At 43.1% G+C, this 26,066-nt stretch overlaps 3 protein-coding genes across 4 annotated transcripts; 1 reads left to right on the top strand and 2 right to left on the bottom strand.

Moving 5' to 3' along the window:
• Positions 1 to 841: 841 nt before the first annotated feature.
• On the bottom strand, positions 842 to 9,944 carry psmd3 (proteasome 26S subunit, non-ATPase 3). 2 transcript variants are annotated; one of them, XM_060042567.1, is made up of 13 exons: positions 9,833 to 9,944; positions 9,569 to 9,733; positions 8,622 to 8,812; positions 7,978 to 8,118; positions 7,655 to 7,791; positions 7,266 to 7,456; positions 6,466 to 6,569; positions 5,118 to 5,232; positions 4,810 to 4,929; positions 4,324 to 4,427; positions 2,030 to 2,185; positions 1,649 to 1,699; positions 842 to 1,222 (listed from the first exon to the last, which is right to left on the bottom strand). In XM_060042567.1, the coding sequence occupies exons 2-13, from the start codon at positions 9,726 to 9,728 to the stop codon at positions 1,145 to 1,147; spliced, it is 1,548 nt and encodes a 515-aa protein (XP_059898550.1). In that variant the 5' UTR covers positions 9,729 to 9,733; positions 9,833 to 9,944; the 3' UTR covers positions 842 to 1,144. The 2 variants fall into 2 exon arrangements, with proteins under 2 accessions (XP_059898550.1, XP_059898559.1); XM_060042576.1 differs by having other exon boundaries at positions 9,569 to 9,751; positions 9,833 to 9,919.
• Positions 9,945 to 15,817: 5,873 nt separating this feature from the next.
• LOC132474550 (craniofacial development protein 2-like) lies at positions 15,818 to 16,534 on the top strand. Its single transcript, XM_060075325.1, is given in 1 exon segment — positions 15,818 to 16,534. A coding segment is annotated over 1 exon segment (717 nt).
• Positions 16,535 to 19,143: 2,609 nt separating this feature from the next.
• Positions 19,144 to 25,603, bottom strand: LOC132450429 (leucine-rich repeat-containing protein 3-like). The gene is made up of 6 exons (XM_060042561.1): positions 25,167 to 25,603; positions 22,308 to 23,355; positions 21,303 to 21,428; positions 20,793 to 20,957; positions 20,566 to 20,644; positions 19,144 to 20,065 (listed from the first exon to the last, which is right to left on the bottom strand). The coding sequence occupies exons 2-6, from the start codon at positions 22,533 to 22,535 to the stop codon at positions 19,851 to 19,853; spliced, it is 813 nt and encodes a 270-aa protein (XP_059898544.1). The 5' UTR covers positions 22,536 to 23,355; positions 25,167 to 25,603; the 3' UTR covers positions 19,144 to 19,850.
• Between the last annotated feature and the right edge of the window lie 463 nt (positions 25,604 to 26,066).

Genomic DNA, 26,066 nt, shown 5'->3' with positions numbered 1-26,066 from the left:
TGATGCCTATCACCTTCCATCATTTTGTTTTTAATTATGAGAAGCACATAGCCTACAGTAGTATTGCCACTGTATGGAAGGCAACACTTCCCCTTATCTAGAGCTGGTTTACCAGTAAACATTTAAAACTGAGCAAAGTCGATTCCAACAGACGTTACAACGTCAATCAATAGTAAAGTATGTGATATGATGGATGGTTCTTTTATATTGAGTAAAACGTTCATGTTCCGCTTGTTCATGCGCGTCACTAGTAAACCGTACATCACCCACTGGGCAACTGTTATCTAAATTTGTCCCAAGTTGCCAAACGGAAGTAGAATCATAACAGTCATGACATGAGGTGTCGTTCACGCAAACTTTCCGACGTCGCGGAAATGTTTTCCCCATAATTTCCAGCGATGTGAACGCACCAATAAAATATAACGTACTATGTAAGTCATTTCCAATGACAATCACTGGCAAAGCGATGCATGCACATATTGAGCATTGGTAGAGGTCGGTGTGCTATATTAGTGTGATAAACAGCGTTGGCAACATCAACCGGACTAATTCCCTAACCCTAGAAATGGCCATTTGAACTGTTACAGACGTTTCAACGAGGTCAATGATATATTTGTTCAGGAGCAACAGGGCAGCAGATGTGTTTGTATAGGATGTGAGACTGGATACAATATGTTAATTCTCAATGCCACCCCACCAGTTACATTAAAATATACAATTTCCATACATAGTCCAATACATGTTAATTCTTTGCATTCTTTACCCTTAACCTACCTATTGACACGTGGGACTGCAGCACTAGCTGACCATAAATAGGCTAAACATACCCCTTAACAGCATGAACATCATACACAAACAAGTTTATTTAGACAAAAAAAACAAAACATTTTATTTCAGTTCAAGCCCTGCCTCACAGATAGACACATGCTATAGGTTAGATTAGTCGGATGGACCATGTCAGGCCAGATTTAGCTCGCTCTACGGTCAACTGTGCAACGGTAAGGCAGGAAAATACAGAGCCAAAAGAAAAGGAGGAAGGACGATAAAAGGTATTGTGGGTGTTTATGAACTACCGATGGATGGCAGCGTACAAACGGAACGGAACAAAACAAACATCCTGCGGCCACAGGAAGCAGGATTCTAACTAAGGGAAACTGTCGTCGTCATCCTCAGCCATCTCTTTAGCGAACTCCAGGTCCTGTTGCTCGCGCTCCCGACGTTCCTGATGACCGAATAGGAAACACGTTCAGAGAATGTATGAACGTTCACGTTCATACAGCACCCACTATAATCCTAACTAGTGATCGACCGATATAACGGCCGGCCGATATAATCGGTCAATATTTGCTCTGGATTTCCAGGATAGTGTCGGCTCAAGAAAATCAGTATCGGCATATCGGTTATCGGCTAAGGCTGCTGAAAAAAAAATCGGTGTCGGCAATTAAAAAATCCATATCGGTCGATCCCTAATCCTAATCCTTATTAAACAGCAGGTAGATGTAAGGCATGGTCGACTGCAGACATTGGGGAACGAACCCAGAATCAATGGGCTGGGAGTAAAACACCCTAACCGCTACACCCAACTAAACGTCTACATTGAGAAATTAAGAGATGGAGTAAAATAAAAGGTAAAGAACGAAACCATTACCTCGGCTGACTCCAGGTCCTTGTTGTAGGCTTTGGGGGGGAAGCGCATGGCCTGTAGTGGGAGATAAAACACTGAGTCAAGCCGGTTAACAGGAGACATTTCCAACAGTGTTTCCCCAACCTCAGGGCCAAGAGCTCCTAAGGCCTTGCATGATTCAAGCTTGTTTAACATGCACATAGGTCAGACATCGTCCATGACTCCATATATAGATCAAGTTGGCTCATAAGGGCTCGATTAATATGCACATGGGAACATTCTGGAAACAGACGTTTTAAGAGTAGTTGAATTTAAATCTTGTTAAATAATAATTAAATGCTCCCTATTTTCACTACAGCATGTGAGTGAGTGAGTCTGTGTGCTGCTCAGTGCATGGACTCTGACCTTGACAGACATGTTGTGGATGTCCAGACAGAAGGAGATCCTCTGGTGGAAGGCCAGCTGAGGCTCCCTGGTGCCATAGATGTCCATGGTCTCCTTGGACTGCACGTAGCCCTTCTCATGGTTAATACTGGCCTCGATCACTCCGTCGCGGATGGCCTGCATCGCAAATAAACACATTGTTCCAATGCGCAACCATTGGTGAATAGTATGATAAAATGTAATTGCATTGTGTAACCCAGGAGCTACACTGAGCACAAAAGCTGAGCTTCAAATTCTGTAGGTTGCGAAGTAAAACCTGCTCACGTTTTGAACTACACACTTTTACCATCTAGTTTCCACTTGGGTTTTGGATTGCCGTAAAAAGTAGCATTTATAATCATTTACTACCTTAACGGCACTGACAATCCAAAACCCAAGTGGAATCTAGATGGATAAAGTGTGTAGTTCAAAACGTGAGTAGCTTCGCCACCTACAGTTTGTTGTGTACGATCTAGAGCCCGACCGATATAGGATTTTTAAGGCCGATACCGATATGAATATTTTGTGATTAAAAAATCTGATATGCCGATATATTGGCCGATATATATTTAAAAAAAAAATCCAGAAACGTGCAACAAAACAAACAGATTTCCCTAACATTGGTTATTTGTAGTTATCCTTTAAATCCTTTTCACTCTCAGCTAACACGTAACAACAGCAAAACTGGACATGGTAGTCATGAATTAAGTCATGCTTATCGACTTTAGAGAATTGATGGGGATGTTCTTTTAATTGTTATTCAAGCAATGTATGTCTTGTGACAGTTGCCAATTTACCATGAACACACTTGCACACATGAGCTGTGTTCGAAATCATTCCCCATTCACTCCCTCACTATTCCCTATATAGTGTTTATGATATAGTGCACTATATAGGGAACGAACAAACGAGAATTCGGACACTACGCTGAACATTTCTAAGCGTCATTTGCGTCAGTAAATGCGCCGGGTATTTGTGTGACGCAGACAGATGCTCCCACATCATGTAAACAAACCGGGCAATCCCGAGGAAAGCTGGAGCTTGTATTGATGTTGAATGCAACATTTCCTTGATCAAGTTTTTTTTATTAATTTTGAATGTTACATTTTCTATGCGTTAACTCCCAATTAAATTGTTGACATTTCTAAACGAAAGCCGGAGACTCCATCATTAAATGTATTAGTTTTCGCGGTTATTCAGCTTCTTCTTCTCCTCCGGAAGAACACTACCGCATTGCATTGTGGTATACGGAGTAACATGTAGGGAACATCGTATGTACACTCAAATTTTAGTGCATGAAATTAACCACTGAGAATTAGAACACAAAATGGCGAGCACCCTATATAGTGCACTATATCCGTGATAGGGAATGATTTCGAACACAGCTATGAACAACACCGATGATCTCCGTCGATCTCCGTCATTCACTCTGCCTGAATCAGCGGGTTTGGGGCGTTAGAGCGCCCTCTGGTGGACAAACTTTTTTTTCTTCTTTTTTTTATATTCATTTATCGGCCATTATAAATGCTGATACCGAATAGTTTGAAAAATGCCTAATATCGGCCGATAATATCGGCCTGCCGATATATCGGTCGGAAAAACATGTTTTTTCCTATAGACATTGTACCGATGATACCGGTGCCTCGAGGGCGGGACTTATTCTTCCGATGTCTATAGGGCAGCTTTCCCCCTTCATTATGCAACTACAAGGGCTAAGCCAAATTTTTGTATAACTGACTGATGATCGCAGACAAGTCATACAAACGTCCCGATCGCAGTCAACCTAAATATTTCTGCGTCCAACTCTTCTACCCTCCTTTCCTAAAAATAAGCACTCCATGTTCAGGCGCTGCACTCACAATTCCAAAGCAGGTAGGAAGGACATTTGTGTAGTCAATTTGGCTTGTTGTTCAGCTTCTGGGATGGCTTGTGAACATAGCTTTAAGCTTTGTATAATTGTCACATCCAAACAAATACGAATAGGAGTGAAGACCAATTCGGCAGAATCAAGTTCTTCTGTAGATCGTCTTTCCTTTTAATTTCTAATATCATTTTAATATTGGAAAAAATTTAAATAAAATATCACAAAGGATTGCATAGAATAAGAGTAGGATAACTTCCAATTATCTCAAAACAAATAGCTTAATTTAACTGCATTTTATGACCTATATACCATTTGAGTTTCACAACGAGTACACCTGCAATTCGCATACAATTTGTTCCATGTCCCTGTGCAAATGTGTGTGCGAGTTTCTTTTTGGGAGAGTGAATGTTACCTTGGCAACAATGAACTCGGCATCCTCTGGACTGTCAAGCTGCAGCTTCTGGGCGATGTCGGCCAATGAGATGCGAGAGTAGGACAGGCTGATCATACGCACACCTGGAAAGTATATGTAAAGAATCTATAATCCCAAACTACAGGAATTAATTTAAACTAGCGCTGGCGGTGTACAGAGTAAGAGTAAAGCAAAATGTTATGTCATACATTAATGTATAATTTTGGTACAGAAAGGGTTAGGGCTAATCAAATACATCACTTGTAAGCGATTAATTTGATGAATTTAATTTGGTATAGGTTATTCTATTCATAGATACAAATTAAAATGTATTGGAGAACCAAAAATGCTTTCAAAATAATTCGTCCAACCATACAACCGATTACTTGATTCTAAGTGGAGTTTACAGATCCACTTCAAAACCCACAATAATCCCAACAACGACCATGACACTGAACCAGTTGGTGCTGGAGCCCGGTGACCCACCGGTCTTGATGACGTTGTGGCGCAGGCGGATGATGAGTGTGTATGTCCCATCCACCTGGAACTTCTCCCCAAATTCCTCCAGAACCTGGTTGAACTTGGCCAGGTTACCCATCCTCACCGCTGCAAGACACAAACCCACGATACACTCTTACTCACACACCTTGATTCGGATAAGTAATAATATTTAGGTGTCCTTTAAAAAACAGATTTAATTTGTTGTTTTGTTTCTTTGTTTCCCTTTTTCACGTTATGTTTAGGGCCAACATAGAGGGAGGGAGTGAGCGAGTGTAGGTGAGCGAGTGAGTTACCTTGCGTGAGAAGGAAGTACGGCATGAGGGACCTCTTGAGTGAGGGCTGTCTAAACTGCAGTCTGTCTGGAATCTCCCCTAGCAACAGCTCCACCACAATCAACAGCTTGTGGACCTGAGAAGCAGATGTGACATGTTTGAGTGGCATGCAAGTACATCTCTTCTCTTGCCTTTATGGAACCCTAACGTGTACCCTGCGTGAAATACAAACATACATTTATTTGAAAAGGATAAAGCGAAACCATATGACCCATCGAGCTGTTAAAAATACTGATTACCGTTATTGACCCGATATCAATGATACGGAACCCACTGCAGTCTAGACTTTGATATTTAATACCAAACCAATGGATTAGGAGAACACAACATGGGTAACATTGTTAAATGCATTACCCATCCTTTCACTCAGTCAGAGATAACTTAATCTCTTCACCATAACATTGAAGAACAATACCGGTCTTGGTGATCAAAGCATCGCAACTTTCGCCCCTTGCTTCACTGACCCTTCCGTTAACAATATAACTTCTTCCCGTTGTTGTACCGGTTCAACCAAAGAGCATTTTGCTTGCACCTGCCTGCCCCTAATGTAAACAATGGCAGTACAGCACTTCTTTGTGAAGTAATTGTGTGGGGATTAGGTTTGCCGCGGTGTGGACATTTTCACACCGAGTAATACGCTTGTGTCAACACCGGTATTACCGGTATAAACGGTATTAACTTTGAAACTAGGTCAACCGCCATCTTCTCCGTCAACTCTCCTCTCACACTCGGTGACAGCGCGCCAATTCTCGGCGTCTTGTAACGTTCTATATATAATAGTATAATATAATTTTACATAACATAATATCTAGGCCAAAAGCTCTGTTCGCCTCCGGATGGCCGTAGCGCGTGGAGCTCATGTAGGGATTGGGCTTTGCAGGGTTTGTTTACCGGCGTTGCTATGGTTACCGGTCTTGTAAGGAAGCGCGCCAATTCTCTTCCGCACAGAGCAGAACTGTGGCCTATTCTACACATTTTAATTTTCTTAATTATATTATTCATTTTTACTGAATTTGTTTTTTATTACTGAAAAAAAAAAACTTGGTGTTGCCGGTGTGCAACACAGAGTAATCGGTGTTGGCCTCAACACCGGTAATACTGTATACCGCGGCAACCCTAGTGGGGATTTACTTTTATTTTGTCCAAAGACTCTGTACTGACTGGAGCGCATTGATAAGTGAAGCCGGGGGAGACAATGGTGTGTTTACCGAGACCAGGACTGTCCTTTAAACAGTATCAATTCAAGGTTATATGATGAGCACATGTAGGCTGACCCCCTCCCCATGCATGCGCGGGGTGCTGGGCTCACTGTCTGTTTGAAGCCCACGGCAGTGTGTTGAGGAGCCTTCCTGAGGGCGTTGGTCAGCGTCCGCCTGGCTTCGGTGTACTCCAGCTGGATGGACTTGATGCGACCTGGGCAGACAGGAGGGGGGAATCCCATCAGCCGGCTTCTAATGCACTCGTTCCTTGACTGACACAGGGGGGGGGGGGGGCTTATTGAGGGTTTCAGTGTGCCCAAACAATTACTCCCCCACCCCCTCCCTTCTCCGTTCCATTTGGGACCATGTTTGGTTTCATTTTGCCTGTTTCGTATATTTTAATTAATTAAAGATGCCACCAGAGGGCGCGCCCAACACATTTACCGCCCCAGGCGACCGCCTAGGTGCCTATGCCAAGCGCCGGACCTGGACTGACATGTTGGGCGGCAATCAAGGGAGCCAATGCTGATCTTCTGAGCCACTTGCAGGCCGAATTTCTCTTCAGAGGATGTTAAGAGTCAGTGTTCTAGATTAAACCCCAACCGATTCTATGTAACTTCTCAATCGCAGACCTTGCGGGTTCAAAAGGAAAATTTGAACTAATTTATCCAATGCTACCAGGGTATTTGGATGTATATCCACGTCTGGGTCTCCTTAATTAACCCAACAGCTCAGTCCATCCCAACTACTCCAACATCTCAATCCATCCCAACAATTTCATAATCTGGGCCACCTACAAGCTGGTGATTTGTTGGTACCACTTTGCACACACAGCGTATGTACAGTGGAAAAACCAACACCACACGCCTTTCTTCGAGCGAAGGGACTTGGTAGCACCCCCACCACTGACCGGTGTAGTAGAGGTATCTGGCCCACTCGTTGTTGTTGGCCAGCTCGGGGAACACCGACTTGGACACCAGCTTCTCGGCCTGGTCGTAGAGGTTGAACTGGAGGTAGTTCCTCAGCAGAAGGTTGAGAAGCACGGCCTGCCCGTCTGCGTCGTGACGTAGCGTGGCCGTACGCAGCCGGGTGTGGAGGAAACTGGTTGGGAGGCAGAGAGAGAGGGAGACGTTTTGCTAGGGTTAGTCTGGGTAAGCCGCCTGTAATCATGTAGTGCTTCAATAGCCACTAATGATGGCTAGCAATGCTTTATATAGTGTAGTGGCCAGGGCCTTTGCACTCCCAGAATGTACCTGGCTCGATCCTTTATGTCCGCAGTATGTGTGTGTATGTGCGTACCTGCGGATGGTGTCAAGCTGGTTGAGGAACTCGTAGACGCGTGAGTGATAGTAATAACACTTGGCGGCCACCAGGTCCAAAGCCCGGCGGTTCTGAGAGCCGACCCTCTGGAGCAGGTCGTCAGACACTCTCTGGGCCTGCAGGATTACCAATACAATGATGTTATTATGGTTCAAAGTGCTCAAGCAGTTGGAAAACTTGTCGAAAGTGGTTTTGATTCGGCCCTCTTCAAAACGTAAGCCAAGGTAACAATGAAAACCCATGCCTTAGGTTCCATTTGCACAGACACATTTCAATAGGACATATTCATAAAGACAACCCACCTCTGTGTAGCTCTTGTTGTTGGTGAGGTGGACCACCACCAGAAGCTGGAGGTAGGCCTCCACCTCAGGCAGCAGAGGTGTGGCGGCTGCCTTCCCTGTCCTGGGCCGGAAGGGGATGTCCCCCTCCACTGTCTCCATGGGCTGATGTGGGACGAAGGAGAAGAGGATGGAGGGATAGACATCAATTAAGAATAATGAGGAGCTCCAAGTCTTGCTTCCCTCCCCAGATCTACATCACTATCAGGATGTAGAACTGGCAGCTCCCTGCATATCATAGCATAATGAATAGGATGTTGTTTGATGTAAAGACAGAGACTAACAGATGCTTGCCGTCAAGCTAGTGGAGGGTACAGCTAATTTCTGTACAGCAGGCCAAGTAATGAATTGAATTTCAAACCTTTCAATGAACACCAAAAGTCTGAAAAAGTCAGACAAAACAGCTTGTAGTATTCCTGGCTACATTTTTCTTTAAGTGAGTGGTGATTCTCTAAATACATGATTCGACCCAGAACCACTTTAGGGGATCCCACTATAAATCAGGTCCAGTGAATCTAATCCGATAACTGCTGAACATCTTATGAAAGCCCTGGTGTATCCCTTCCCTTCAGCTCACAGGCTGCAGTGCCTCTCCTGCCAGACCCTACCTCTTCCAGGAAACCCAGCAGGTAGTCCCGGGCCGTGGCGTTGCTGGTGTAGAAGCCGGCGAGGGCCTTGTGCAGCACATTAGCATTGAGACGGCGGCTGGTGGAGGGGAGCGCCCGGAGAGCGCGCAGTACGAAGCGCGGCTCCTTCCCAGACACCGCCTTCTCTATCTGCTTCACATGCTCCTTGATGTCTGAGGAGGTTGGAACGAGGCAGAGAGTAAGAGAGTGAGATAAAGAGAGCGGGGATGAGAAAGGGAGGGAACGTTTGTGGTTTGTGGCAACAGGGCAATATGTGAGACGAGACAATGAGACTAAAGGTAGTAGTGGGATGTGGGATGGTAAAGAGTACTGTGAATAAATGTTTAGAGACACATGGCATATGAATTTCAATAAATGGGCAGCACAAAAATAACATTGACACTTAATCTAAAGGTTATAGAAATGCCATTGTAAACTTAAGAATCACTGCTTTAATGCATACATTTCAAATTACAAGGTAAAAACCACAGTTCATATAAAAACAGAATAGAAGGTTTTCTCAAAATCCAGCCCAACAATATACGCAGACAACGAGGACATAAGTCACTGACACAAGCACAGCAGAAACATAGCTAATGTTAGCTTAGCTAAAACGGGTCTCCAATTGCTGTCAGTCATAACAGTGACTTGTATTTGTTGAGTGACGCATAAGATCTTTCGCCATAAGCATCACATTCTTATCAGAACACATTTCAATTAACATGTACAGGTAATGGGTACCTTATTTCAGATTTGGAAGTTCATGTGTACAGTCTGAAAAGACTACAGACAGTTTTTCGACTGCTAGTTTGCTAGCTGGCTATGCTATGTAGTAGCTCAATACCATGGTAAACATGCGAGAGGTTAAACCAAGTTACTGTGAACTGTGTGATTTCCCTGGGTTATTTGTAATTACGACCCGATCCTACCGTCGAGAGTGAGGTTATCCAGTTCCTTGGGTAGTTTGACGGCGTTAGCTGCATCTTCCTCGGGCATCTCCACGTCCTGCGGGTCGGGGCCCGCATCCTTCTGCTTGTCGGCTTTGGAGTCCTTGGGTTTCTCGCGTCGTTTCGCTGTTGTCTCCTTCATAGTGTCTGTGAAAACAGTATTATCTATTTATAAAACCTTTCAAATATAGATCTGAATGGGGCATAAAAGGTTCTGGTTGTTTTTATCAGCAAGTCATAACTCACGTTCGCTCGTTTCGTTCGGCGATGACTGGCAACTATTGTGGTGCGCAAAGGACTCTGGGATACAGACCCTACTGGTCAATACAGGATAAACAGTCGCAACTAGTGGATATCAGATTCAGTTCATACCTTTAATTTCGTCTTCTGTGTTTGCAATTGTCATGCAGCACAAGTTTGAAATATTTTGACAAACAAATATACAATGATGCAATGATCTACAAAAATGGATTATCTTTAATAAATGCACAATTCACTTTGGAAAATCTAAAAAGCAAAACAGGACTAAATGGATAACCATTGTGAATATTCCATCCCCAATTACTCTCTTGCATCTATTTATTTTATGCATTATTTTTTTCTCTAATTTGTGCCTGTTGTGTGATACCGGACTGTCTGTATTTTTAATCAGATATGTACTTTTTGGGGTGAAAAATGTCCTAATTACTTCTGTGCATCAATCAAAAGTTATACATTTAGAAAACCACAAGAGTGTGTGTAAATGTCCATTTTAAGGGTATGCTTGGGGAGAGGGAAACAGTATATTGGGAGTGCAGAGACGAAAACACAGACATTTCTTCACCAGAGAGGGAAGAGGTTGTTTGATTGATCATGACTTCTTAATGATACACTGGTGGTGCAAGTGGAGGAAAATGTGTGTGTGTGTGTGTGTGTGTGTGTGTGTGTGTGTGTGTGTGTGTGTGTGTGTGTGTGTGTGTGTGTGTGTGTGTGTGTGTGTGTGTGTGTGTGTGTGTGTGTGCGTGCGTGCGTGCGTGCGTGCGTGCGTGCGTGCGTGCGTGCGTGCGTGCGTGCGTGCGTGCGTGCGTGCGTGCGTGCGTGCGTGCGTGCGTGCGTGCGTGCGTGCGTGTTGAGTCTGTGCGTTTTTAGGGGCCACCTGTTTCCATAGCAACAAAGGATGAGCCGCGAGCCGGGAAGAGTCAGCAAAGTCATGCGACTACAGACATCAGTTATAAGCATAGCGCTGGGGAATGAGGCAGTGATGAGGAGCTGAGGGGAGGACATGGTCACAGTAAATACCCCCCACTGGGACGTGTGTATCACATATTTTTGTTCTCCCTCTTTCTTTCTCTTTCTCTCTCTATGTTTCTCATTCTGCCTTCCTCCTTCTCTTACTCTGTATGCTCTCTCTCTCCCTTTTTTTCTCTCTCTCTACTTTAATTGATCATTCTCCTTATAGCTCAATCTTTATATTCAGGACCCTTTCTCCATCTTTCTGTCTTTCTGCTCCTTGCTCCCTTTTTGTGGCCCTGATTGGGTTGGTTTATAGTCCATCAAAAGACTGTTTGATTTCCCTTTAAACAACATTGAACACTGTAGAAAATGGAGCACACCGCTGATGCTTTCATCGTCTCTCTGTTTCTGTCTTTATCTGTCTTCCCAGATACTTCCTCCTCTTTTGTTTTGTTAAGTTGGAGCTAATTCTAATTACAAATGGCCTGTCCCCCGCGCTGTGTTGTGTACTAAGTCACAACCAGTCATACACATTAATTGAACAGTTTCATCCTGTTATTATACTGTCTCATTCCCACTTCCCCTCACTGCGAGCATTCGATTTGTTTTAAAACTGTTAATTCATTAATTAATTCCCTTAAACAGCCATTCCACTGGATGAATCACCCTGAAGCAAATAAGTCTCCCGCATGTTCCGGTTTGAGCTACTTCCATGACTCTCATGTATCTTGTTAAAAGCTATTGTTACATAGGTGAATTTAAATAATTTGGTTGAGGGAGTTGATATTATCATCATTTGGCACAATCACTGTGCAACGTGTAACTCAATATTAAAAATCACCTGCAGCTCTGCTTTTTTTTATTATTAGTAATGCAGACAAAACATATTAAGGATTATTTGAATAACCACCTTGGATGAGATTAGTGTTTATGTGTTTGTGTATTTGTGTGTACATTTAGTGTGTGTGTGTGTGTGTGTGTGTGTGTGTGTGTGTGTGTGTGTGTGTGTGTGTGTGTGTGTGTGTGTGTGTATGTGTGTGTGTGTGTGTGTGTGCGTGCGTGCGTGCGTGTGTGTGTGTGTTTGTTTGTGTAAACATGATGTCTATGATGTTGTAGCAAGCAAACCAAAAATAATGTTCAAATCAATTCTCAATGTATTTCTTGTGTTTCTGTTTCTAAGTACCAATCAAGACCCTGGAGACGGAAGAAGAAAGGGCTAAGTTACCCATTCCAGGTTTCAGACCATTGTCTTTAATGGCCGAAGATGGCATGATTTTACTGTGGTAAAACGACCACAACTGCATATTGACTTTGTTGCGTAGGTTGGGAATGCAGTCAATGATCACACTGAAAGGGTTTGTGATGCTTGGCAGCAACAAACCAAGATGGCTGCATTGATTAAGCTACATTAGCTGGGTATTGGTGTTGTACATTTAATTGGAAGTTGCACACATCCTATACACATGCACATACACTTTTGTTAATGCTATTCCACAAATTGATACACTCACTCACTCACACACACACACACACACACACACACACACACACACACACACAGAGACACACACACGCACGCACGCACGCACGCACGCACGCACGCACGCACGCACGCACACACACACACACACACACACACACACACACACACACACACATACTCACACCCAAGCACACGCACAAATGCATGCACTCATGCATGTGCAAGCCCATGCAGACATTCACAATGATTTCACAAGAAAAATTAGAAGGAAGGACATGTGTAGGAGAGTCTTCTGAAGGCACTGTGTGCAGCTGGGAGGATGCAATCGGAAGCCGTCAGCTGTTGATTACAGCAGATAATCAGGTGAAATAACAGTGATTCTGCTAGCAATCAGGGGGATGAACAAAAAACAGGAGTAGGGGAAAAGAATGGAAGAGAGTTTAGGGTAATGACCCTATAAGAAGGGAAATAGAGAAGAGAATAGGCAGAAGAGAAGGAAAGAAGAAGGAAAAGAAAAACATCAAAGAAATACAGAATTCAAGACGACAAGAAAGGAAGGAAGAAAAAAATAAAGCAAAAAGGAAGAACGAATTAATTAAAAAAATTATATATAAATAAATAGAATCAAAGACAAAATGGAATGAAGAAAGAAAACTAATTGAAGAAAGAAAGAAAGAAAGAAAGAAAGAAAGAAAGAAAGAAAGAAAGAAAGAAAAATATAGAAAGACGGATAGAAAAGAAAGGAAAAAGAGGAAATCCAGGAAAATCACATTTAGCATTCTACCACCATTCTATCCTTTCCACAGATCATTACCCAGACTGCAACAGAATGAAACCAAGCAAGGAGCTGCTTTAGAGAGATGTTATAAGGAAATAAACCCCCTGTTTCACTCTTTCCCCTCTCATTAGAATTTCAATGTCATGGCTGAGATGCCTTAGAAATAATGATCATATATATCTTACGGATGTAGCACTCTTGCATATAAAATATCATTGTATTTAAAACCAGTAGCGGAATAACCTATTGCATTTATTGGTGAGTTGGTTTAAATTTAGGCAACAAGCAGAGCCTATTTAGAAAGGCTACACATATTGGGTCTTATGTCGAATACATTATGGGCCCATCGTCCTACATCTCAATGAATTGAGAGTGAGTATAAGCAGGATGGTTGTGCTGTAATTGAAGCCATTTATTCAAGTGAGTCGTGCCAAAGGTCAGGTTTGTGATTGGAAAGCATTTGGTAACATTAATAAACAGAACATAACAAGACAACAGCAGTGTTTTGCATCTCATAAAGTAAAGCTTGCTTACTCATATCTAACAAGACCATGCATTTGCATTCCCTGGTATATCATTGTCTATTTCTCAAAATTAGTTTGACAAAGGTATGCATTATTGTAGCAATATTTGTCTAATAGTAAATCGCTTTATGTAGTTGTATTTACTTTCTCCTCCGAGTTCTCAAATGTCCCGTCTTGATTACAAAGTACATCAGTGGTATTACTACAAACTTTTTGTTCGAAAGGATGTGAATTCGAATGACGATCGCACAGAGAAGTGCCTCATTGGTTCAAATCATGAAGGTCCTGCACTCAGACTCCCAATTAGGTCAATCCTTGCCTAACAGTCAGTCCTTAAGGAGCAGGTAGGGGATGAGACATCTTTCAGCTGTGAGTCAAACACCATCTGCAGTAACTCAGCCCCCGAAGTTGTTCTAATGGTAAATTTCACTCCTGACTACAATTACATGTCTTTAGAGCTGGGAAAGGCTCTGTCTTTGCACTACACTACTAGAGAGAGAGAGAGAGAGAGAGAGAGAGAGAGAGAGAGAGAGAGAGAGAGAGAGAGAGATGAAAGGATGGAGATAGAAATTAAGGGAAAGAGAGAGAAGGAGGGGAATGAATGGAGAGAGTTAGAGAGAGAGAGAGAGAGAGAGAGAGAGAGAGGGGGAGAGAGAGAGAATGAGAGAGAGAGAAAAGGAGAGAGAGAGGATGTGAATGTATTATTGGAGTGTTCTGCGTGTTGAACACCTGATCGTTAGAGGGAAATCGTCACACAGCTCAGCAGGAGAACCAGATCCAATCCTAAACATTCTCATTTTAGGGACACACCAGGGAACTCGTCAATGTTCCTTGGTCAATAAAGTCCCATTCCGGCTCTAGACATTTTCTTGTTTTTGTTTCCTTACAGGGAGCCTAATTATGTTTGAATTAATGCATGGTTCTTGTTTTCCTTGAAAGAATGTTCTTCATAAAAAAAAACATTTGATGTAACGTTTAAAGAACTGCCAACTAGCAATATCCTGCTGGGCCTAGGACAACCAACAGATCATTATTAACTGTACACATTTATGATTTAACCGTTCCCTTTTCCTAGGGTTTGAACCAAGCATGATGACCCAGCCTTTATGCACCACATATGTTTTAATGCACCACAGATCTTGAACTTCTAAAAATCGATGCTAATCACTAAGACCAGGGGTGTCAAACTCATTTTAGCTCAGGGGCCACATGGAGGATAATCTATTTCCAAGTGGGCCGGACCGGTAAAAATATGGCATAATTATGTAAAATTAAACATGCTGTGAGCACACCAAACACAGGTTTCCCATTTACTTCCGTGAATAAAAAGGACGATGACCATTTTTCTTGGAAAACTCTGCATTCTGTGTCCACCTTTCGTCTTTTTGACAGAGATATTTTGGGGCAATGAGAGTGCCAAAGCGCATAATGTTGAAAGTATAAGGCAGAACGACAAGGTAGCTCCGGGCTAGCTGCACTACCTGTTTATACTTGCTCCCTGCTCAGCCCCGGTATAAAGTTTGCTTGCTTAACATAATTGCTATTGCGACTTCTAGTGGACACATTAAGAACAGCAGTTTCCTTCATTGAAAAATAGCAGATCATTTTACGTTACATTTCAAAGCGACTTCCAGTTACACACAATTGTCCAGTAGTTCAATGTACAACAAATTAATCAGTGCCAGTCAATGCAATCCATGTAATGCTAGGAAGGATTTTTATATCCTATATTTTTTTACAATACTGTACTTCACAAAATCATCTCGCGGGCCGGATTAAACCCGTTCGCGGGCCTGATCCGGCCCGCGGGCCGTACGTTTGACACCCCTGACTAAGACTAAATAATGCTCAACATGTACGAGATGATATAGCTACAGCAAACCGCTTATTCTTCCCCTTGTGCTGCTTACCTTGTCGTGGTGGGGAAGCTTGTGTGTCTCTATGACCTGGGTACCTATACCGACGGGGACTTAGCCCCCAGCAGGTTCAACCATGTTTGAGAGGCATCCCAGGTAGAGGCCAGACAAAAATCAGCGTGTGGTCCGGCAGGTTGGGGGTTTGGCGTGAGGACAATGCCCCCATCCTGTAAAAAACACTACATGTTACGGAAACTAAGACAATCACTACTACCATCACGGACCAAGCAGTGGACTTGAGCCAACTCGTTGGCAGCATGATCTCTCCTGATGAAAGCCTCCAGCAGGAAGTCAGGAGAGGGAAAGAAAGTGTGCACGATGTTCGAGACATCCAAAGCAGCACAGGTCATTGGGGAAATTAGTAGATACAAGCTGGACATACTAGGAATTAGCGAATGCCTGATGAGAGCTCGCTTCAACTCCAAGCACTGCAAACTCACCATCATCCAGTGCTATGCACCAACTAACGAAGCGGAGGAGAAGGACAAAGATGATTGGTATGAGTAGTTACAGCAGGCAGTCTCCAGAGATCCTCAGCACGATATGTTACTGATCATGGGAGATATTAATGCCAAAGTTGGCGATGACAACTCCAACTGTGTGAGAGCTATGGGAAGACACGGATGCGGTGTGATGTACAACAACGGCAAACGCCTTTTTGACTTCTGCCTGAACAACGACTGTGTAATCGGCGGTACCATCTTCCCACACAAATCCATTCACAAGCTCACATGGAAGTCGCCTGATGGTTCCACAATCAACCAGATAGACCACATCCTGATCACTGGAAAGTGGCGCAGGTCCCTCCAAGATGTTCGAGCTTGCCGCGGAGCCGATGTGAACAGCGACCACTACCTACTAACTGCCGTAGTTAAGCTGAAGTTAAGGGAGGTGGCAAAGAAGAGCAAACACAGACAACACCTTGATGTAGCAAAGCTGAAATGGCCTAACACCAACAGAGATTTCGGAATAGAGCTGAGAAACCTCCTCAGTGCCTTTTCCCGACTATACAGAAGACCCAGACCCAGATATTAAAAACAAGTGGGAGGCAATCAAAACAGTCTATGTAGAGGCAGCCACTAAGGTCCTTGGCTACAGAAAGAAAAACAACAAGGAATGGCTTACTCCTGGCACCTAAAAAATAGAGGAACGAAAACAACTTAAGACCAAGATGTTGTGCGCCAAATCACCCAGGCTCCTAGAGCGGGCTCAAAAAGCCTCCAAAGACAAAGACAGTCAGGTGAAGAAGAGTGCCAGAAGTGACAAAAGGGCCTTCATAGAGGACTTAGCATAAAAAGTAGAGCAAGCTGCTATAAGGGGCGAGATGAGTACGGTATACAACATCATCAAGAAACCCAGTGGCAAATACACCAGCCAGGCGACCCCTGTCAAAGACAAGGATGGTAACATCCTCAGGACAGAACAAGAACAAACCACGAGATGGGTAAACATTTATGTGAGGTACTCAGCTTTCCCGAGCCAGACGATCCTGCTAACCCTCCACTAGCAGAGGATGCACATAACATCGACACCAGTCCCCCAACTCATGAAGAGGTAAAGTGTGCAATCCAAGCCATGAAGGGTGGGAAAGCTGCCGGCATAGATGCCATCCACGCCGAGATGCTGAAAGCAGACCTTACCACTTCTACTAAGGTGCTCACAGAACTCTTCAGAAACATCTGGGATAAGGAAACAATACCTGATGACTGGGACAAGGGCCTCATTGTCAAACTGCCCAAGAAAGGCAACCTCCAAAACGGTGACAACTGGAGGGGGATCAAGCTGCAGTCGATACCATCGAAAGTAGGATTCTACTCGGCAGAATTGACTCTGGTTTTAGGAGAGAGAGGGGCTGCACAGACCAGATCTTTGCTCTGAGGAACATCTTCGTACAGTGTGTAGAATGGAACGCCCCACTGCACATCAACGTTATAGACTTCCGGAAAGCCTTTGACAGCCTTCACTGCGGCACCCTATGGAAGATCGTGAGAGCATGTGGAATTTCTCCAAAGATGGTCACACTAATGGGGCTGTTCTATCGCCGCTTCGAATGTCATCGTCAATGGAATACCATCGGACTGGTTCACCGTAGAGTCAGGTGTGCGACAGGGGTGTACCATGTCTCCCATTCTCTTCCTGATGGCCATCGACTGGGTAATGAGGAAGACAACTGCCGATAAACCCAGGGACATTCAGTTGACTTTGTTCCCCCAACTCGAAGACCAAGACTTTGCCGATGTCCTTGCTGTTCTCTCCTCTAAATACACTCACCTGCAGGAGAAGACTGACAGACTTAACCGGTATGCAAAACAAACAGGTTTGAACATCAACACCTCCAGAACACAAATTATGTGCATAAATGACATTCCAGATGCACCAATCACAGTGGATGAAGAAACCCTCGACAATGTCGAAGTGTTCGCTAACTGGGAAGTCTTGCCAGCAAAGACAACTCAACATCAAAGGACATCAGAGCAAGGCTAGGGAAGGCCCACGGTGCTTTTGCAAGGCTTCATCCTAAATGGAAGTCAAAGCAGTACAGCCTCAAAACAAAGATCCAACTGTATAACAGCAATGTCGACTCTGTGCTGTAGTACAGCTCGGAATGCTGGCGAGTGACAATGCACATCATGAAGAGGATCGATGCCTTCCACAATAAATGTCTCCGGAAAATCTGCCGCATCTTCTGGCCTGAGACGAACTCCAACAATGTACTGCACAGGAAGACCAAGTGCACTCCTGTTATGTCGGAAATCAAACGTTGCCGATGACGATGGCTGGGACATGTACTCAGGATGGACCAGGATCGTATCCCAAAGGTCGTACTGAGATAGACCCCAACTGGGAAAAGGAGTCAAGGTCGACCAAAAACAACCTGGCGACGAACCGTGACCGCTGAGCTGAAGGAGATGAATCTTACATGGGGCGAGGCACAGCATGCAGCGCAAGACAGGGCCCGATGGAAGCAGATTGTGGAGGCCTTATGTCCCACCTGGGACGAAGAGGATTAATAATAATAATAATAAACCGCTTATTATCATGTAATAAACCGAAGCGGAGGGGTCTTGAATCAAATATTTCTAACCATGGAATTTAACAGACTATGTTTTCAGTGGAAGCAATTACATAATTTTCAAATCATTCAAATAATCTATTTTAAATATTTTGCCTCAAATTATTGATTTCTTTAGTAAGTAGCCATGTAACCAGCGGGTAATTTACAGTGAGCTGGTCATATCGCGAAATAAACCACGACTCAGGACATTATCTCTAATGTCCGCAACTCTGTCTTTTTCTGTTGCCTGGACAACGGAATAATAGCCCATCGGCTGACGTCACTCAGCTCATAGGACAGAGCCAGCTGCGGAGAACCTGAACACTGTGAACTTTTAATAGAGACATTAAAGTTGTTGTGACAGAGGGACACCAGCGGGACACCAGGCAAATTGAAAATACCCAGCAGATACGTGCAGGCTTTGTGGTTCAGGAAAGAACTGTCCTTTCCACAGCCAAATGGGTTCCCATTGTATTTTATGTAAAAGAATAATTTAAATGTGTACATTTCAAAATGTATTTAAGCTTTTGAATTTACATTCAATGCAAAAAGAGTATTTAAGAATGATAGGATGACATTTTATTTTCAGCATCGTTTTTTATTCTATTCTGTTTATGCAAACACAAACAAACACTCTTCTTTAAAGTGTTTCAATTCATATTGGTGGGGCAAAATGTATTACTGAAATTATTCATAAAATGTTGCCCATATTTTGACAGTGCCTTGCCTGAACCCAGATCATGGAAATTAACTCTTTATTCTTTAAACGTATATAACTTTATACATTACTCAGACATTAAACATTGTTGCTCATACATTCATGGCACAAGACTATTTGTTTTCAGCACATAAAAGATTAAAAAATATACATGACCGGCTACTTTCTGGAACTAATAGATAGATGTATTGGAGTGGGTATATTCGAAAGAGAAATCATGCAAAGTTACATCATCTCTATCTATCTATCTATCTATCTATCTATCTATCTATCTATCTATCTATCTATCTATCTATCTATCTATCTATCTATCTATCTATCTATCTATCTATCTATCTATCTATCCATCCATCCATCCATCCATCCATCCATCCATCCATCCATCCATCCATCCATCCATCCATCCATCCATCCATCCATCCATCCATCCATCCATCCATCCATCCATCCATCCATCCATCCATCCATCCATCCATCCATCCATCCATCCATCCATCCATCCATCCATCCATCCATCCACCCATCTACCCATCTACCCATCCACCCATTCACCAATCCATCCATCGACCCACCCAGGGTTAAAGTTGCACTTGGGGCATGGGCAAGGATTTGAGGTACTCCAGATGCCGGCGAGCGTCCTCCTGGTTGTGACGTACGTAGTGCACCAAGTAAGAGATGACCATGGAGAACCACAGGAACATGGTGACCAGCATGGCCACGTCCGTGGTTCTCCTCATGGAGAGACACAGGTCCAACTCCTCCGCCAGCAGGACAAACGGCACCCCCACCCCACCTGAGGCCAGGAGGAGGAGGAAGTAGGGGGTGTTAGCACTGCATGGGCTTTAGATTGAACACCTTGCACTGGTCATGTCGGATCCAGCCGCCCTACTATGTTACACTACAACTTTACGGGGGAGCCAACACAGAGCCTGCGCCAGAAACCAGAGACAACAAAGGGTTAGGTTTTGCCTTGTTTCTGTTTCATTACAGAGATGTTCTAAACAGGAAACTAATTTGCGTGAGAATTGAGAATGGATGAAGCTTTCAATAAGGGATTCAAATGCGTATTTGTACAGTGCTGTTTGAAACCTTTACAGATACTTCTTTACAGTTTTCTTAGGGACAAAAATGTCAGCTAAATAAATATAATGTAATGTATCTAGGGCTGCGTCTCAGTCCATCCTCTTGGTTCAAATTTCTAATGTCCTGCTCTCAGTCTTCTTATGATATAATGGTCATTGGTTCCCTGGCTGAACCATGTGGAGGAGGTCAAAGGTCAAGAGAATAACATACCCATTTCAGGAACATCCGAACTGTGACATATGACATCTGCCAGGGAGGAGGGGTCCAGATCCAACTTGGGCATAGACACCTTAAAGAGAGAGAGAGAGAGAGAGAGAGAGAGAGAGAGAGAGAGAGAGAGAGAGAGAGAGAGAGAGAGAGCAGAGGTGTACAAAGATAGCAATTGATCTTTTACGCATACACCCAAGCCAATCCGAACTGGACGAGCCCTCCCCTACCTGTAGCTTGCAGTCACAGTGCCAGGGGTTGCTTGTGAGGTTAGCGTGGGCTCGCAGCCCCCCCAGGGCAGCCGGATCGAGAGTTGAAAGTCTATTGGACGACAGATCCAGGAAGCGCAACGTGGGTGTTGAATCACGGAAGCAGCCTGGTTCCAAAAGGGTTAGCTGCAAGGAAGGAGAACAGGAGTCAGTGATGATGGGTCATGCATGGCATGGTGGGACATGTGAGCAACAGCTTCAGCCGGGATGGTTGATAGGGGTGCTAAAAATAACATTAAATAACTGCAGATAATTCAAAAGAAAAGAGAACAGGCGGAATAAAGAAAAATTATTTATACTCTATAATGTCCCATGTTTTTGTATTCTGTAAACACAGTGAACTCGGTGGGTTGGTACGTCAGAGTCTAAACAGCAAGTCGCAAACGTAAAGTATCAGCAAAACCCTTAAAAAGTTTCAGGCAGCTCCAGCGGGACCTGCAGTGGTTGGTGTACCATCCCGTGTGTGTGTACCTGGTTGTGTGAGAGGTCGAGCTTGTGTAGCACTCTGAGACCAAACAAGGAGTTTGAAGGGAGCGAGCTGAGCTGGTTGTTATCCAGTAACAGGTGAAAGGTCAGGTTAGGAATGCCCGCAGGGACCTGGGTTGAAACGCACACGTAAAAATGAGAACAGTCAATTATACTAAAACTAGCATTGATAATAAAAAAACTAAAAGTAATAATAATAGTAAATGTATTAGCAACATGATTATGTTAATTTCTTGCTTGTTTTCTTTACACTGATCAATAAAGGTTGATCCTCTTTTGTTGCAGAAAAGGCCCATGCTCCTCGCCTATTGGATATTTCCCAGCGCTAGGGTTCACTATGACAGATTGACGGAAACCTGTCTTGTGGGCCACGTTGTGATGAAGTGGCCCTCCAGGCTTGGGTGGAATGGAGTTCGGAACGAGGTCTGGCTGAACATCATAATGTCCAGGAGGAGTCCAGCCTGGGCCTTCGGCCTGTGCTGGGATCTGTGCATCAGTGAGGGCACACTTCCACAGCTCCCATTCCTTTTAGCCCTGTCCACATTTGTACTTATTATTATTCACTTATTATGAGGCAGCCGAGCAGCCCCATCCTATCTATCCTGGCCGTCTGCAATATGCCTGACTGACAACATTATGCCTGCTCGACTTCAACATGCATACATTTTTTGCGGGTGGGGTGAGGCGAGAATTGTCGGCTGTAATGTTTTTGCATGCAAAATTCATTACAGTAATTCAGAGTTTTTACTCTTTTCGGACACATGTTGCACGCACACACACACACGCACACACAAACACAAACTTACGAGCACAAGCACACTAACAAACACAAACAGACAGTTCCCCCTTACACTACAATCACCCACGTACAGATTTATTGGCCCCCCTCCTCCACCACACACAAATTACAAACACACACACATACACACAGACACACACACCGTCTCCAACACTCACTCCTCTACCTAAAACGCACACACACACATTCACCTGTGTCAACCCCATCCAACTGCAGCGTACAGTCATTGCCCCTTCCTCTGTCCTGGACTGGTAGCAGCCATCACTTGTAACCATGACTACAGGCATGTCATCGCCATGGCGCAAGAGGGCCACAGTGGACGATGTCATAACAATTGTGGGCCGCAGGAGAACAATCATCAACATTAAGTCCACAAAAGAAGATGTGAAAATTATCCAATGAACTGCATGGTGATGCATTATGGGGGGAAAAGGATATCCCCTTTGTTTAAGAGAAGCAGATCAAGATCTTTCTATGTAACATCATGATTCTAACCCCTAAAGAGAGATTTTAAGCTACCCATGTTCTTTTGCGCAAGGGTGCCGTGATTTTCATTTGAGGTTCATAGAGCAGCTCAAAATATGAAGTAGGAAAACACAAAAAAAGTTCATCCACTGAGAAACTCCTTTGTTGAGAGTCCAATTATTGACCTGTGTTTCGGTTGGAAACCACTCATTAGCAAAAACGCTTCTGAAACGGCGCTTATTTCAGCTAGTCCATCTCCTCACTCATTGTAGACAAGCGCAAACAGCAGCGAACAAGCCTTTAAAGTGGCCTTTTATAAGACGAATGAGCGGTGCATCCACAGCCAAACCAGTCCCATGAGAGACCTCACACTTCCCATTTCAGGTCGTCACAGTGATGGGAAGAGAGTTATGGTCCATTCACAGTATTTTCTGATCGGGTACAAGTGCTCGGAGAGAAAAATATGTTGCTTTAAATGTCTCCTTTAGGCCTTCCAAATGAACGACTAACTTTACTTAATGATACCAGCCGTGACTTGGATTAATGCACGGTTATCGCCGTGGGGACTGAGATTGCATTCCCGTTAAATGATCGTCAAACATGTCAACAATGTTTAGACCAAGGATCCAGCTGACTTCGTTGTGTCTTGAAGTGGCGCTGCAGTGGACTAGAGAAGAAGGAAGAGAGCAGGTGGCCTAAAGTCTGATCCTCTCTCTCCTCAGATCTGGGAAATGTCAGGTGATGTAATTGATGTCTGCTGTGGGGGGAGGCCTCCTGTGAAGAGGAAAAGAATCACTTCAATTCAATAGTCATAACTGCATGTGTGTGTGTGTGTGTGTGTGTGTGTGTGTGTGTGTGTGTGTGTGTGTGTGTGTGTGTGTGTGTGTGTGTGTGTTAGCTTACTTTTCTTTCATGAGACAACAATATTATACCGATTTTTGTGGGGATGTTTTTTTTTTTTTATTACTTCCTTGATCAGCATTATTAGTAAATACTACGATAGACTTCCGCAGCCATAAACTCGTTTGAGCATTTTTTGGATTGTCCGATTTACTTTCTTGAAATTGACAACCTTTTATCTACTGTAAATCTAGGATTTTACACATTTAATTTCTTGATGTGTTATTGCTGCTACGAATGGTCAAACTCATTATTATCCAGACCTATAGGTTATTCATTTATTTAAAGGTTACACTTTTGCTCCAACAACGTGTGACTTAAAGGCATATTGTACGATTTTCAGTGATATGCACTTTTTAATATGTTGTTGAAATTGGTTTATACATCCAGACAGCAATAAATAACTTATGGGCAATGAAAAAGAAGCGAAAAAAAAACGAATTCTGTATCTGCTATAAACCTGTTAAAATGCTTACCAATCGGAGACATTGTACCCGAATCTAAAGAACCAATCACAAGCCTGCGCGTTCTCTCCCCTCTGTGTACGAGCCTGAGCCGGCCTGAGCGCGTCCACGGAGGGCAAAGAAAGCGTTGTTATCATAGTAGTTCATGACAGTGGACTAGACCTAGTGAGCCTACAACGTTAACACGATGGAAGAAAAAAAACAGAAGTTACCACTGCCACCGTTACTTGCCCCGGTTCATCCTTTTAAAAAGGCAAGAAAAGGAAAGACAGAAAATGAAAAGGCAGCAACAAAAAAAAAGTTGGAGAATGTTCGAGGAAAAACGAGAATAAATATTGGATTCGCTTTTCAGCGATGGCGACAGCTGAGGGAGTTGAATGGCCTGAAAAGTGACGCAATGGTTGCCGTTGAAGTAAGCCGTAAGCAGCATTAGCGCTCGTGCACGGCTCTGTGTCGAGGGGTTGGGGCAGGGAGTCCTGAAGGGTGGGGGAGGAGTTAAACGGAACTCCAAAGAGAAGCTAATTTCAAATCATGCTAGCTCTCTCACATCGTACAGTATAGCTTTAACAGCAGTGACACAACCGGAAAAAGCTATTCGGTGCAATAAAGTAAGTGATCCATTGATGTTCCGCATTAATTAAGATATTGAATTAAACTTCTCTTGATTATGTAAAGGCCTCGTGAGGAGCAAGCCGCAGCCGTTTCTGCGGCGCACAAGCCCGCTAAACGATCTTCTTCTACCCTGCTGTGTGGTGGTGTCTGGTTTGGGTTTACGGCTTACTTCTCTCAACACGTCACATTTAGCAATTACACTCAAGAGAGATGGAAAGAAATGGAGAAATATAAATAAAAGAAGAAAATGAAATAAAGAAGGAAGACAGGAAAGAAGGAAGGGAGGAAATAGAGGAAGAAATAAAGAAAGTAAGAAAGAGAGAAAGAAAGAACGAGAGAAAGAAAGAAAAAATAAATCGGAGGGACAATTTGCGTTTTCTTTATCATAAACATAATGGTACATTAGCATAACTAACATTAGTTAATGTAAATATACTATCGATTATGGACTCTTTAAATTATATTACAAATGTATAGTCCAGGAGTAGCCCACCGATTCAAGTTGCAATTGAGTGCTCACATGTTGGTCAAGACCCTGTAACGGCATTATCAAAATTAGAAGGATTGGTAAATGTAAAAGGCTGATAAATTTAAAAGTTGTATATTTACCTGAGTGTGATCCTGCAGGGAAGAAGCGGTAGGCCTATCCGATAAAAACCAGCCGAGCTTCTCAGGTCTGACGCTGTTGTTTCACAAGTCCCCAAGACAGTGCAGGCAGTGCAGGCGGACCTAGTGCCATAGACATGCGCGTCTTGGAAGCCCATGGATTGAATGGTTAAAAAAAAAAAAAAGGCGCTAAATTAGACAAATATAGGCTATGCTACGGACATGGAAACATCATATGACCTTGGTCCATACTGTAAAAAATACATTTTTATTTAAAAATGAATAATAATAATAGCCTACCAAACAACACCAGAATATTTCGTTTGATAAAATAGAAAATTCATGATGAGCAACGCTGCCCACTAGTGGATAATAAACGCAAGTTTAGTATACAAGTTGACGCTGTGTGCATGTTGTTTCAATCGATAAAAAAAAGTATGATGACGTTAACTAGACTTTAGGCAGTGATTCATTTATATTATTTCTACAATTCTACTCAATCTTTAATATTATTTTCAAAATAATGTGTTATCTTGGACATTTGTTTACAACAATGTATAGCCTATATGAAAATAAAAATTAAGAGGTTCTCCCGCAAATACATTTCAACTAAGAAAAGATAGGCCTTCATTTCAAACACACATTAATTAGATAACGTTAGTTTCAAATTTATTTAACGTTAGTTTCAAATTTATTGTTCTCTCAGTACAAGTACTGAGAGATCAAAATGAAGTTAAGCATCTAACCAGAAGTGCCAAAAGTGTACATAAGTATCGGAGTATACAAATATTAAGACAAACATTATAAAGCATGAACAGAATTGATAGTATCACCGTGGTGATTAATATAATAAGATACACACAGTAGAATAATATGAACATAAGTAGGAATACCAGTAGAATA

Source organism: Gadus macrocephalus, chromosome 2, assembly GCF_031168955.1.
Source record: "Gadus macrocephalus chromosome 2, ASM3116895v1".
Taxonomy (NCBI): domain Eukaryota; kingdom Metazoa; phylum Chordata; class Actinopteri; order Gadiformes; family Gadidae; genus Gadus; species Gadus macrocephalus.
Note: the sequence above shows the minus strand (reverse complement) of the source record. Positions and strands in the feature narration are given on the sequence as shown.